Genomic DNA, 11,976 nt, shown 5'->3' with positions numbered 1-11,976 from the left:
AAGCCTGTCCTTAAAACACCCCGCCTTACCCTAATCAAGGCAAAGTCGGCTGACTCCAGCTGTTTTCAGTTAGCCTGTAGGAATACAGACAGATCCAGGCTGTAGGAATGAACCGGCTCTTTCTGACTGTCCTGAAGCAGCCTCAGAAAATCCTCCCAAAGCACTGAGTACTGCTCTCAGTACCTGCAGTTTCTCTATAAGCCGGTCTCTTCCTTGGTCCCTAGGACTCAAGGGCGTGCAAGTGTCCTGCTTCAGCCTTCCATGGGCCTGGGACCCTCACGTCCTCGGAGCTGGAAGGCATGCATGCCTCAACTCGGCTTTTGACCAAAAAAGCCAACACAAAATTTGACCAGCAAGGGACAGCCTCTTCCTGAAATCCCCCGCTCACTTCAACACAGGAAGTAGAAATAACTAGAGACTGAAAAGGCAGGTCTCAAAGTCTCTTCCCCACTTCGCAGGTCTGCGCTCAGGCTGTTTGGGCCCCAGGACTGGGCGGGGGAAGTCGAGAAGGACGTGTCCCGCGGAGTGAAGCTTGGGCCCTCCCTGAAAAAAGGAGAAAGGGGGAGAGTGCGGGGTGTGGGAGAGGGGAGGAAGGGGGAGAACGATGCGGACCCCTTCTCGGGGCAAGCCGAGGGGCCGCTGCCTGCAGGAGGTGCTCGGAAAGCATTTCTGAAGTTTGAGCTACGCCCCCTCCCCCCTGTGACTTGACAGGGATGATGAAACCGGCGGGGGACCGAGGAGTCGGCGACCACCCCGGGTAAGCCTTTGCCAGCTCTGCCCAGGGAAGGAACGGGAGCGGGGCGGGGGGAGTGGTCTTCGCCCTCTGGCCATTTGCAACAAAGAGTTCTTTCACAGGTTCCCGAAGACAGCCTCCCCAAAGAGGTCGCGCCTCTTGTCGGATGGAGGGACGCCCGGTGCAGGACGTCACTGGGCATCTTGCAGGCACGGTTACTGGCCAAATGCCCTATGGCATGCCCTAGTTTCCCCAGGGGGTTTGCAACTGCCAATATAGCAATCTGGAGGCCTAGCGTGTGGGCAGTGGGCTGGTGGGGGAAGAACTGGGGCTTTGAAGGAAATGTTATCCCCAAACCTGCCGGAGGACTAATTTTCAAAGTGGTCGGAGTCACTGACTTGTGAATCCTTGGGTTTCAGGCTTTTCCCTCCCCTGCAAGGTGAGGATGGAGGAATGAAGGGAAATGGATGATTAGGGGCTCCCAGGTGACCCAGAGCGCTAGCGCTCCCCGGGAGTTCTAGGGACCACTTCACAGTCCTCCTGGAAACACGCCTAAGTTGAAAAGATCAGCGTGGAACCTGCCCATTTTTCCTATAGCAAACAGTCTGGGGAAGGCAATGCAGGCTTTGGCTAGACTTTGACACCGGTTCCCCAACTGGAAATGCCCCCAGAGGCGCAGCGCCGGGTGTCTGTTAACTGTTAGACTTCGGAGCAGGGAAGGAGGGGAATGAATAGACTCGGGCAGTCTCAGTGCCTACGTGGGCTGAGCCGCGCAGCCCCGGAGGCCCCTGAGCCTCCACCTTCAAAGTCTGCCCACTGAAAGTTTCTCCTGGCCCGGCTCTGGGGGCTCCCGAGTGGGGAGGAGGACTCAGCCTCCCCGGAGTGCTGTAGTCAGAGCAAAGCTAACTTTGGAAGTTTGTTGTCCTCTCTGCGCTCAGGAAGGAAAGAAGAAGGGAGCCCGAGTTTTTAGGAGCCGAAAGGGACATTTTTAAAGATCGTCTATTCTAACTCCTTCATAATGTGTTCTTTAAAGTAAATAAATTTTTTATTCAGATACCAAAAATCTACTTTCTCCCACCTACCATCATGAGGGGGAAAAAAAGGAAAACCTTGTAACAAATATGCATAGTCAAGCAAAATAAATTCTCGTCCAAAAAACGTATATCATTTTCTGCACCTTGAATCCACCTCTTTATCAGGAAATTAAACCCCTTCTTTGTGCAGAAGAGGAAATTGAGGCCCAGAGGGAGGAAGTGACCTGCCCAAAGTCACACAGTCACATTAATGGAAGAACTCAGCTTCAGAATGTCTCACCATTTGTGCTTTCTTCCTCATCTCCAGTTGACATACTATAAACTTGAATCCAAAGTAGGTAGCGGAATTTAGAGTCTGAAGACCCGGGTTCGAATCCCAGCTCTGCTACTTAATTCCCTTTGTGATCTTAGACAACTCACTAAAGTTCTCTAAACTGTAGTATCTCACCTATAAAATGGTGGGGTTGGACTAGCTAATTTCCAAGGCCTTTCCATTTCTAATCCATCCTATGATATTAACAAAGTTTATTAATCCCTAAAGAGAAACCAGATATTCAGGTCTCTCCTGCCCTCTAACTGCCCCCCCCCCCAAAAAACCCCCACCCTTTCGTGCATCTCAGTTTATTTTATCTGGCAAACTAGCTTCAGGGGCTACCCTCCCGCTGCATCGTCCCCTCCCCCACCCCCATACCTCACATACCAGGCTGGAAACTTCTCTCCCCGCCAGGGAAACTGAAAGACTTATCTCTAGTTTTAGGAGGAGGACCTGGGAGTGAAAAGATTCTTGGATCCTTTGCCCAGGGGAGGGTTAGGGAGGGTGCCATCTGTCCTTCGGGCCTAAGTGGTTAATTGCTGACAGGCTGACATCACCTATGTTGAGAGTAACCGGTGTCTGAGTGGAGTTTGCCCTGCCTACTGCTCCCCCAGCCTGCTTGGCCCCAGGGAGGATGACTGCAGGCAGGAGGTATGCCAAGCCTCAGGATTGTGACTGGGCCAAGTGCAGAGGAAACATTGAGAGTGCTGGCCAAAAGGACTGCACTTTTAAAAATCATTCTACTTACTGTATTAAAGGGCCCTTTGTTGGACTGGAGTATCCATTTGCAGCCCTTGAAGAAAAGAATAAAGTTCTTGGCCTGGAATATGCCAAACTAGTTCTGGTAAGCCAGGCTTTCCAGAATGGTAGGATTAACTTGAAACTCCCTCAACTACTGTACATTATTCGGCCTGGCTTCTCACCCCTGCACTAACAATTGTCTTTTTCCTCTTTTCTCGAAGCTGACAGTCTGGTCAGTGTGAGGTGGAACCTCAGAGTCATTTTCATTTGTTCTTCACTTATTATTAGCAATTGGTAGCACTTTTTCATCTGGTTATTGATAGCTTACCTTTCTTATTTTGAGAACTGCATGGTTATATCCTTTGACCACTTATTAGATAGATAAGTGAGCTTGATCTTTATTTATATTAATTTGTATTAATTCCTGATATATGGTGAAAATCAGGCTTTTATCAGAGAAGTTTGCTTCCCCGGTTACCTGGTTCCCTTTCATTTTAATTTCATTGATTTTTGCTTGTGCAAAAAGCTTTTCAGTTTTATGTAATACTAATTGCCTATTTTTTCCTCCTGTAATCCTTTCTGTCCCTTGTTTGGTCAAGAGCTCTTCTCTCATCCATAGTTTTGAAAGGTATCTCCTTTGTTCTTTTATTTTGTGATATGACTTTTTATATATTTAGGTCATGTATCCATTTGGAATTTACTGTGGTACATGGTATGAAATGTTGGTCTAAGACTTAAGTTGAATAATGGTTGATCTGTATTGGTAAACAGTTTCCTCACTTAGAATTCCCTATGCCAATGAAATTAAAAGTTCAGACAAAAATAAATTTTGTGCATGTGTGTGTTTGTGTTATGTTTTGAGAGAGAGTGAGAAGAACTATTATAATCAACTAGGCCAACTCCCTTACTTTACAGATGAGGAAATTGAGGCACAGGATAAATGACTTGCCCAATACCCTATAACTAGGAAGTAGTAAAGTCAGAATATGAAAGCAGGTTTCCTTACTCTAAATCCAGTACTCTTTCCACTATACCATAAAGGTTCAGATTTCTGCTGAATAATAGGAAAATCTTCCTAACAATTGAAATTGTCCTAAATTGAAATATGGTACCCCAAAAGATAGTGAGTTCACATGAAGGCTGGATAACCACTTTTCTGGAATGTTGTAGAGGGATTCCTGTATAGAAATGAAGGAGATGGCCTCTGACATCCCTTCCAACTTGGAGATTCTGTGATTCTATCACCACACTGCAAGGTTTAGGGCTGTGGAATTTGAGTATGCTTGACTCCAGTTCCACCACCATATTTTGCCTGTGTCTCACCATGTGAGCTGGTCAGTTTTACTGAATTTGACACAGTGGAGCTGATGGGGGATGGGATTCACACTGGCCCCCTAGAAGGAAAAGCCCCTGAACTATCCCACAAATTTCAGGAACCCAGCCCTTGAACCCAGATCACTGGCTTTCACTTAAGGCACCCAGCCCATCCCAGTCAATAATCCTTTTAACTGCCCTTTCTTTGTGGCCCTCATTGTCTTCACCTGGCTCACCCCAGCCTGCTTGCCACTCCTTAATCCCATCCAAATCTTCCCACAGTCTTTCTGTCTAAAAGTATCAATTTTATTCTCATCAAATTCGAAGATTCCTTAAGAGTCTGGCCGGCTTGTATTGGTGTCACACAGATAAACTAGGAATCTCGCCCACTCCAACCAGTGTCATAATAAACTTGCTACTTGGATAAAAGAAGGCCTGAGTAGTTGAATTCTTTTGAAGCAGACCTTGTAGCCTTGCATTTGGGGTTCCCAACACCCCTAGACTGCAACAGAGCAGCTTGTTGTGGTAGAAAGAGTAGTGGTCTGGGAATTAGGAGACTTGAGTGCTTGTCTCACATCTGTCACTCACTGTGTGACCTTGGGTAAGTCACTTCTCTGGGTTTTAGTTTCCTCATTCATAAGAGAGAATGGGGTTGGACTCAGAGAACTGGGAAGTCACCTTCCAGCTCTGTCACTATAAGATATTTATAATTCAGTATGGAAGATGAAGGGGTGGATGCAGTTTCAGAATGTGTATGAGTAGAAAGTATCTTAAATTGGAATTGACTGTGGGGCAGTGTCCCACCCAAACTATTTGACCACCCATATACTGTGATTAGAGGAATACATAAAGACAAATCTACCATAAAATGCTGTCCTGAAATATCAGGAATTCCTACTCTTGGGAGTTGTTTCTTTTGGAAGGAGGTACAGTCTCGTTAAGGACTACATTGAGATGTTAATATTGTTGCCTACCAGAAATGATTTATTAATATACTGACTGCTATTAGCACCTTAACAAATTAGCTTACCTTTTTGGTTCTTAGAATAATAGAGTTGAAAGGGACTTTCATGGTTCTCTAGTTGCAATTCCTACCCAAATCATGAATCCTTTCACTACCTCCAATAAGAGGTCATTCAGTCTCTGCTTGTATACCTCCAACCATGGAGGTCACTCACTAATTCCTGAGGCAATCCTTTCAATTTTGGAGCTTCTGATTCTTAAGACTTTCCTTATATGGAGATCAGATCTGCTTTCCTATGGTTCTGTCCTCTGTACTCTTACAGTTCCTCATATAAGAAGGTTTTAAGTCTTCTTTCCATCCTGGTCTCCTTCCTTTGGATATTCTAGCTTGAATATCTCTTTTTAAACTGAAGTACTCAGAACTGAGCACAGTGCCCCAGATGTGATTTGACTGGGGCAGAGTGCAAGGGAAACTATCACCCTTATTCTGAATATTATGACTATTCATGCTATATAGTAGAGCAGGACCTTTAAAGAATAGGACACAGACCAAGTAAATTTTGAAGGGGTAGGGTAGGGAACTGATGAGGACAGGACTGGGTAGTGTACTAGACACATTAAAGTAAGCTATTGGTGGAGAAAGAACGGAAAGGATAGAGGGAGAAAGAGTTTATTTAAAACTCTTTGGGGGAGACAAGTGCATGTGATAAATTTAACAACATTTATTTCCTAGTATTTTCAGAATTACCCAGGCTAATTTTATTTCTCATTTTTCTCTTACCTTTCCTTGAAAAGGGGAAGAAGAAATGATACACTGTTCCTACTCTTATGTTTTCCTTTCAGTTCAACAAATGTTCAACTCATAGGTTGTTAGGACTAGAAGGAACCTTAAAACATAATATGCTAGAGTTGGAAGGGCCTTTAAAAATCATCGAAATAAGGGATTCTTGAGGTTTCTGAATTTTTTAAATATTTTGATTACTGTATTTCAATGTAATTGGTTTCCTTTGTAATGCTATGTATTTTATTTTGTGCATTTAAGAACATTATTCTAAGAAGGAGCCATAGGCTTCACCACACTGCCAAAGGGGGGTCCATGACACAAAAAAAGATTAAGAACTGCTGATCTAAGTCAGTTGCCTTATTTTACAGATGAGAAAACTGACACCCAGAGAGATGATAGCTAATTAGCTGAGTTGGGACAAGAAGCCAAGTCTCCTAACTACCAGGGAGGCATTCTTTCCAAGCAAGTCTATCCATATACAAATGGGCAAGTGTTTATTTTGATCAGAGTCTCTTTCTGTCTCTACTTATCCAAATCCTTTCCATTCTTCAACGTCTAGTTCATATCCCTCCATCTCCATGGAGCCACCCCATAATGATCTCTTCCTTCTTTCTTTACTTAAAATCTATGCTGCACTTTTAGCATCTTATTACAAACTGTCTACCACTAGACAGGCAGGTTAGACTTACATGAATGAACTTGCCTCAGTGATTTCTACCTGTTTGCCTAAGGCCAGAAGAGGTTATAAGACTTGCCCAAGACACAGCTTATTGTCAGAAGTTAAGATTTGAACTTGCAACTTTTCAACTCCCAAGACCAGCTTTCTATCCATTATATAATACTGACATATACATTGGACATAGAATCTCAGAACTGATGGACCATAGTAGGGGTCAGCTAATCTGATAACCTGATACAGAAATTTCTACAACTTCCCCCGAAAGAAGGCATCCAGCCTCTGCTTGGGTATGTCTGATGATAGAGAATTCACTATCTTATAAGATGAATCAGTTCCATTTTTGGACAACTCTTATTGTTAACCAGTGTTTACCACATGCTGAGCTGAAACTTTCCTTCTTGTACCTTCAATTCATTCTCTCCTGAGTTACTACCCAAAGCCAGAACCCAAAGTATTCATCTTCCTAGTGTTCTAGTGTTTTGGAGACACCACACACACACACACACACACATCTTCTTTATCCCTATTTGTTTGACTTCTCTTTGCTTTTAAGTGTCATTTGAAATCTGACCCACCCCATACCCCTCCTCCAACCCAGAGTAAGTTACCTGTCACTCAGAAGACATTATTTGAAAGAATCTGTGACCTCTTCCTCTACACACTATCGCTCTAAAAGGCAGTCTGACTGTGTCTGATGTTCCTCTGCATTCTTAGATGAGTTCCTTTTTTCCACTTCAAAGGGCATAGACTTGAAATCCTGGCCAGAACTATTTTTTAAACTGTCAATCCCTCTTCCCTCCTCAACCCAAAGAGTTATCTCTTATAACTTACGTAAGAGTAAACTTTAAAAATCCCTTATAAGAGAACAAAAAAGCCGGAAAAATAACAGTTCAGCAAAACTAACACATCAGTCAAGTCTGACACTGTATGCATAATTCCCCATCCATAATCTCCCACCTGTGAAAAAAGAGAGGGAGCTGTATTCTCATGTCTCTATTTTCATAATCAAGCTTGGTCCTTAAAATTACACAAAATTTTAAATTTTTGTTACTGCTGTTCTTTCAACTTACATTACTGTAGTCATTGTGAATTTTCATTTTGCATTCCTCACTTTGCATCAGTTTCTTGTCTTCCCTCTGGTCCTTATTCTTCATTTCTTGTAGTGCAGTAATATTCCATCACATTTGTTTTGCCTTTTCCCAGTGGATGGGAATCTTCTTTCTTTCCAATTATTTACTACCAAAAATAGTTCTGCTGTAAGTATTTTGTTGTATGTGGGACCTTTCTTTGTTACTTAGCTCCTTGGGGTATACTCCTAGCAGTGGGATTACTGGGTACATCTATATATATTAAGAATGAAGGGTCAGAAATATTGACCTCAAGTGACATTTGTTAGGGGGTAGTGAGGCTTTTCTCCCTAAATAAAAATGAGTTTCTGGAAGAGTTAACCAGGAAGGGTTGATGGGGTTTTATGCTTAGTAGAGAAAGGTAAAACCAAGGAAGCTGGGAACAACCACTCAATCCTTGAAATATAATCAAAGACTGGGAGACCCATTGGGAAACTGAAAGCCAATCAAGTCTGACTTTGGTGGTGGACCTAACTGCTAAAGAGAGCTCAATCAGCAGTCTCTGCTTCCTGAAGCATGAGCCTTGTCTGAATAAATAGACTGTTAGTGACAAGGACAGGCAGGAAACAAATAATAAGTGTACTTTGCAGCCTGGAGCTGTAGAAAGAGCTATGGATTTGGAGTCTGAAGATCTGGGTTTGAATCCTGCTCTGTTACTTACTCTCTGTGACTTTGGGCAGGTCAGTTTGGGCCTCAGTTTGCTCATCTGTAAAATGTGGGGTTGGACTAGATGTCCCTTCCAGGTCTAAGCTTGTGGTCCTGTGATTCACCCTGGATGTGAAAGGAACATTTAACACAGCACAGTAATGCTCAGGGCACAGACACAAAACTGGCATGTTACTAGCCCAATCCTCTTATTTGGTAGAAGAAGAAACTGAGGCAGAAAGATCTAAAAATATTTATAAAGTACTTTAAAACTTATAAAGTACTTTAGGAAGGAAGGAAGAAAATCATTTAATAAGTACTTGCTAGGTTCCAGGCACTGTGCTAAGTGCTTTACAAATATCTCATTTGGGGTATATTCCTGCTCATTGTGTTTACTCAAATAGATCTGGGAAGGTGTGGATTTTCCCTTTTGTCAGACAGGTTATGTGGAAATTGATAAGTGTCTTTGACCAAGATTTGGGTGCTCAGTGTCACGTACCTCAAGACCCTATATAATATAACCCACCTCTCATTATAATGTTCATTCTCTCATTAACTGTTAATCAATCAGAGTTGATTGCCACCCTCATGAACACTTCCTCTTCCAAGGGCATATAAACTGTGAGCCCACAGCCATGAGGGATCTTTGGCTTTTGAGAGTGCCACTGACCTCTTTTGTTAATAACATGCTGGCCTTATTAATAAAATTATTAAATTACCCAGAGAGAAAAAACAAGCAAATATCTCATTTGATCTTCACAACAACCTGAGGAGGTAGGTGCTATCATTATCCCCATTTTACAGTTGAGGAAACTGAGGTACAAAGAGGTTAAGTGACTTGCCCAGGGTCATACAACTACTAGTAGTAAGTGTCTGAGGTCAAATTTGAACTCAGGTCTTCCTGACTCTAGGCTCAGCACTCTATCCAATGTATCACCCAACTGCCTCTCTTTAGGCCAAATCTCTCAATTGAACCTCTCAACAACCCTATGAATTAGGTATTACATGTGTTTTTATGTGTTTTATTATTTATTTATTTTATTTAGAAACTGAAGCTCCTGAGAGGTTAAAAAAAACTGCCTCTTGTCACACAGCTAGTGCAAGCATCAGAGGCAGACCTTCTTGACTCTGAGCTCAGCATTCTAACTATGGCATCATACTTCCTGCCCCTTAGTGACCATCTTTAATCTACTTACAACCTTCCCCCCTCCCGTTCTCCCACCACCACCATCTTGTATATTAGGTTACAGAGGCTCAAGGAAGATAAACTTGACTCAAGTTTATACAGCTAGGAAAAGTCAGAGCCAAAATCTGAATCTACATCTTGACTCCACGTTCAGTGTTCCTTCTACCATATTGGGCTGCTTCCTGGCCCCTTAGCTCCTCTCAATCATTCAATCAACAAACCTTATTCATGTGCCAGGCAACTGGGGATATGAAGCCACTAGGTAGACAATAGGTACTTATATAGTTATCTATGAAATAGGTACCAGATGATGGGGGTTGGGGGTGGGGGTGGGGAAGGAAAACTCTAGCCGCTGTTAGGATCAGAAAAAGCCTCAAGGCAGAACCAGTAGAACGTGGTACACAGTAGCAGGAACATTGTACGATAACTAACTTCGATAGACTTGCCTCTTCTCAGTAATGCAAGGATCTAAGACAACTCCAACTTTTCATGTTGGAAAATGCTATCCTCATCCAAAAAAAAAAAAACTATGGAGTCTGAATGCAGATCGAAGTATACTATTTGCACTCTCTTTTTCATTTGTTTGTTTCTTCTTTTTTGTGGTTCCTCCCATTGTTTCTAATTCTTCTTTACAACATGACTAATATTGAAAATATGTTTAATATGAATGTATATGTAGAGCCTATATCAGATTGCACTCTGTCTTGGGGAGGGAGAAGGGGAAAGAAGAGGAGAAAATTTGGAACTCAAAAATCTTATGGAAGTGAATGTTGAAAACTAAAAATAAATTAATTAATATTTTTTAAAAAAAGAAAAAAGAAAAGACCTCATGTAGGAGAATGTGGTCCTTAAGCTGAACCTGAAGGAAAGTAGGGATACCAAGTAAACGAGATGAGGAGAAAGTCCATCCCAGGCATTGGGTGCAGCTACTGCAGAGACAGAGGCAAGAAATGGAGGAAAGCCACATGAAGAACCATAAGAAGGCCAGTTGGCTAGACTGCAGTTGGGCAGTTAGGCTGGAGCCAGGTTGTGAAGGGCCCTAAATGCCAAACATGTATCCTGAACGTAATAGGAATCCACTGGGATTTATTGAATAGGGAAGGGAAGTGCTTTAGGAGAATCAATTTGGCATCTGACTGGAGGATGGACCAGAGTGGGGAAAGACTCGAGGCAGGGAGCCCAAGTAGAGGCTATTTGTAGTAGTCAGCCTGAGGAGAAAAATGGGCCTGAACTATGGTAGAGCAGAGGCTATGTGAGTAGAGAAAAGGGGATGGATATCAGAAATGTTTTGAAGGTAGAAACGACCCAAGCTATTAATAATAAGTTTGTTGTTGTTCAGTTGTGTCCAACTGTTAGTGGCTCTGTAGAACATAGTGCACCAATGCTGTCCACTGCTTACCAAAGATACTGGAGTGGTTTGCTATTTCCTTCTCCAGGGGATTAAGGCAAACAGGGTTAAGTGACTTGCCCAGCGTTACACAGCTACTAAGTGTCAGAGACCAAAATTGAACTCAGACCTTCCTGACTCCAGGCCCAGCCCTCTATCCACTGTGCTACCTAGCTGCCCCTAATCAATGGGGTATTTGTATTTTAATAGAAAACTATTTCGGAGCCTAAAGAATGAATCTCTAATCGTGTAATTTCAGGTACTGTGATAGATAATGGAGAAAAGATCTTCCTTAAATCTCTCAAATCACACCAAGCTCGCTCTGTTCTCTAAGCCCAAACTTGGCACAGGTTGGAAAACTTACCCATTCAATTAACAGCATTTGATCAGACCTCTTAAGAGAATCCATTTTACAGATGAAGAAACTGGGGTGTTATGCTGAGCTCAAGTCACCCAGTCAAGCCAGGCCAAGGCAATGGAGATAAGAAACCCTCTGACCAAACTGCTCTTATCACTTAACTAAAGGATGCTGGGAATTGTCCCTTTGATTCCTCAGACATAGGAACAGAAAATAAATAATAAGTACTAGGGAGAGACCATGTGGCAAAGGAGAAAGAGGACCAGCTTTGGAGTTGGAAGACCAAGTTCAAATCCTGACTCTGCTAGGTAATTGTAGCGTATGCTTAGCTAGTAGGTCGAGTGCCTGTGTGACTTTGGACAAGTCACTTAACTTCTGGGTATAAGTTTCTTCATCTGTAAAATGGGGGATGATTAGATTGTTCTCTATGATTCTTTCCAGCTCTAAATCTTATAGTTTGAGGGGAAGAAAGATTTATACCTTTGGGACAGAATCCAAGGAACATGAGTTTCTAGCACTACCTACTAAGGACCTACAGACAAACAGCCGGTCAAGGTAACTTAAAATGCAGGGAATAGGTTCTACAGTGTCTCTCCAACTTGAAGATAAATGAATGAAAAAGCATATATTAAGAATTTATTGAGGCAGCTAGGTGGCACAGTGTATAGAACTCCAGCCTTGGAGTCAGGAGGACTTGAGTTCAAATTTGACC

The 11,976-nt window shown here is 42.8% G+C and overlaps 1 protein-coding gene across 1 annotated transcript in view; it reads left to right on the top strand.

Annotated features, from left to right (window-relative positions):
* Positions 1 to 600: 600 nt before the first annotated feature.
* RIN3 (Ras and Rab interactor 3) overlaps positions 601 to 11,976 on the top strand; it is a 159,267-nt gene continuing 147,891 nt past the window's right edge. The window contains exon 1 of the mRNA XM_027870033.1: positions 601 to 757. Within this exon, the coding sequence (XP_027725834.1) occupies positions 714 to 757 (44 nt within the window). The 5' untranslated portion in view covers positions 601 to 713. The remainder of the gene's footprint in view (positions 758 to 11,976) is intronic.

This window comes from Vombatus ursinus, unplaced genomic scaffold (assembly GCF_900497805.2).
Source record: "Vombatus ursinus unplaced genomic scaffold, bare-nosed wombat genome assembly UNPS02014794.1, whole genome shotgun sequence".
Taxonomy (NCBI): Eukaryota; Metazoa; Chordata; class Mammalia; order Diprotodontia; family Vombatidae; genus Vombatus; species Vombatus ursinus.
This window is presented reverse-complemented; position numbering and strand designations above follow the sequence as displayed.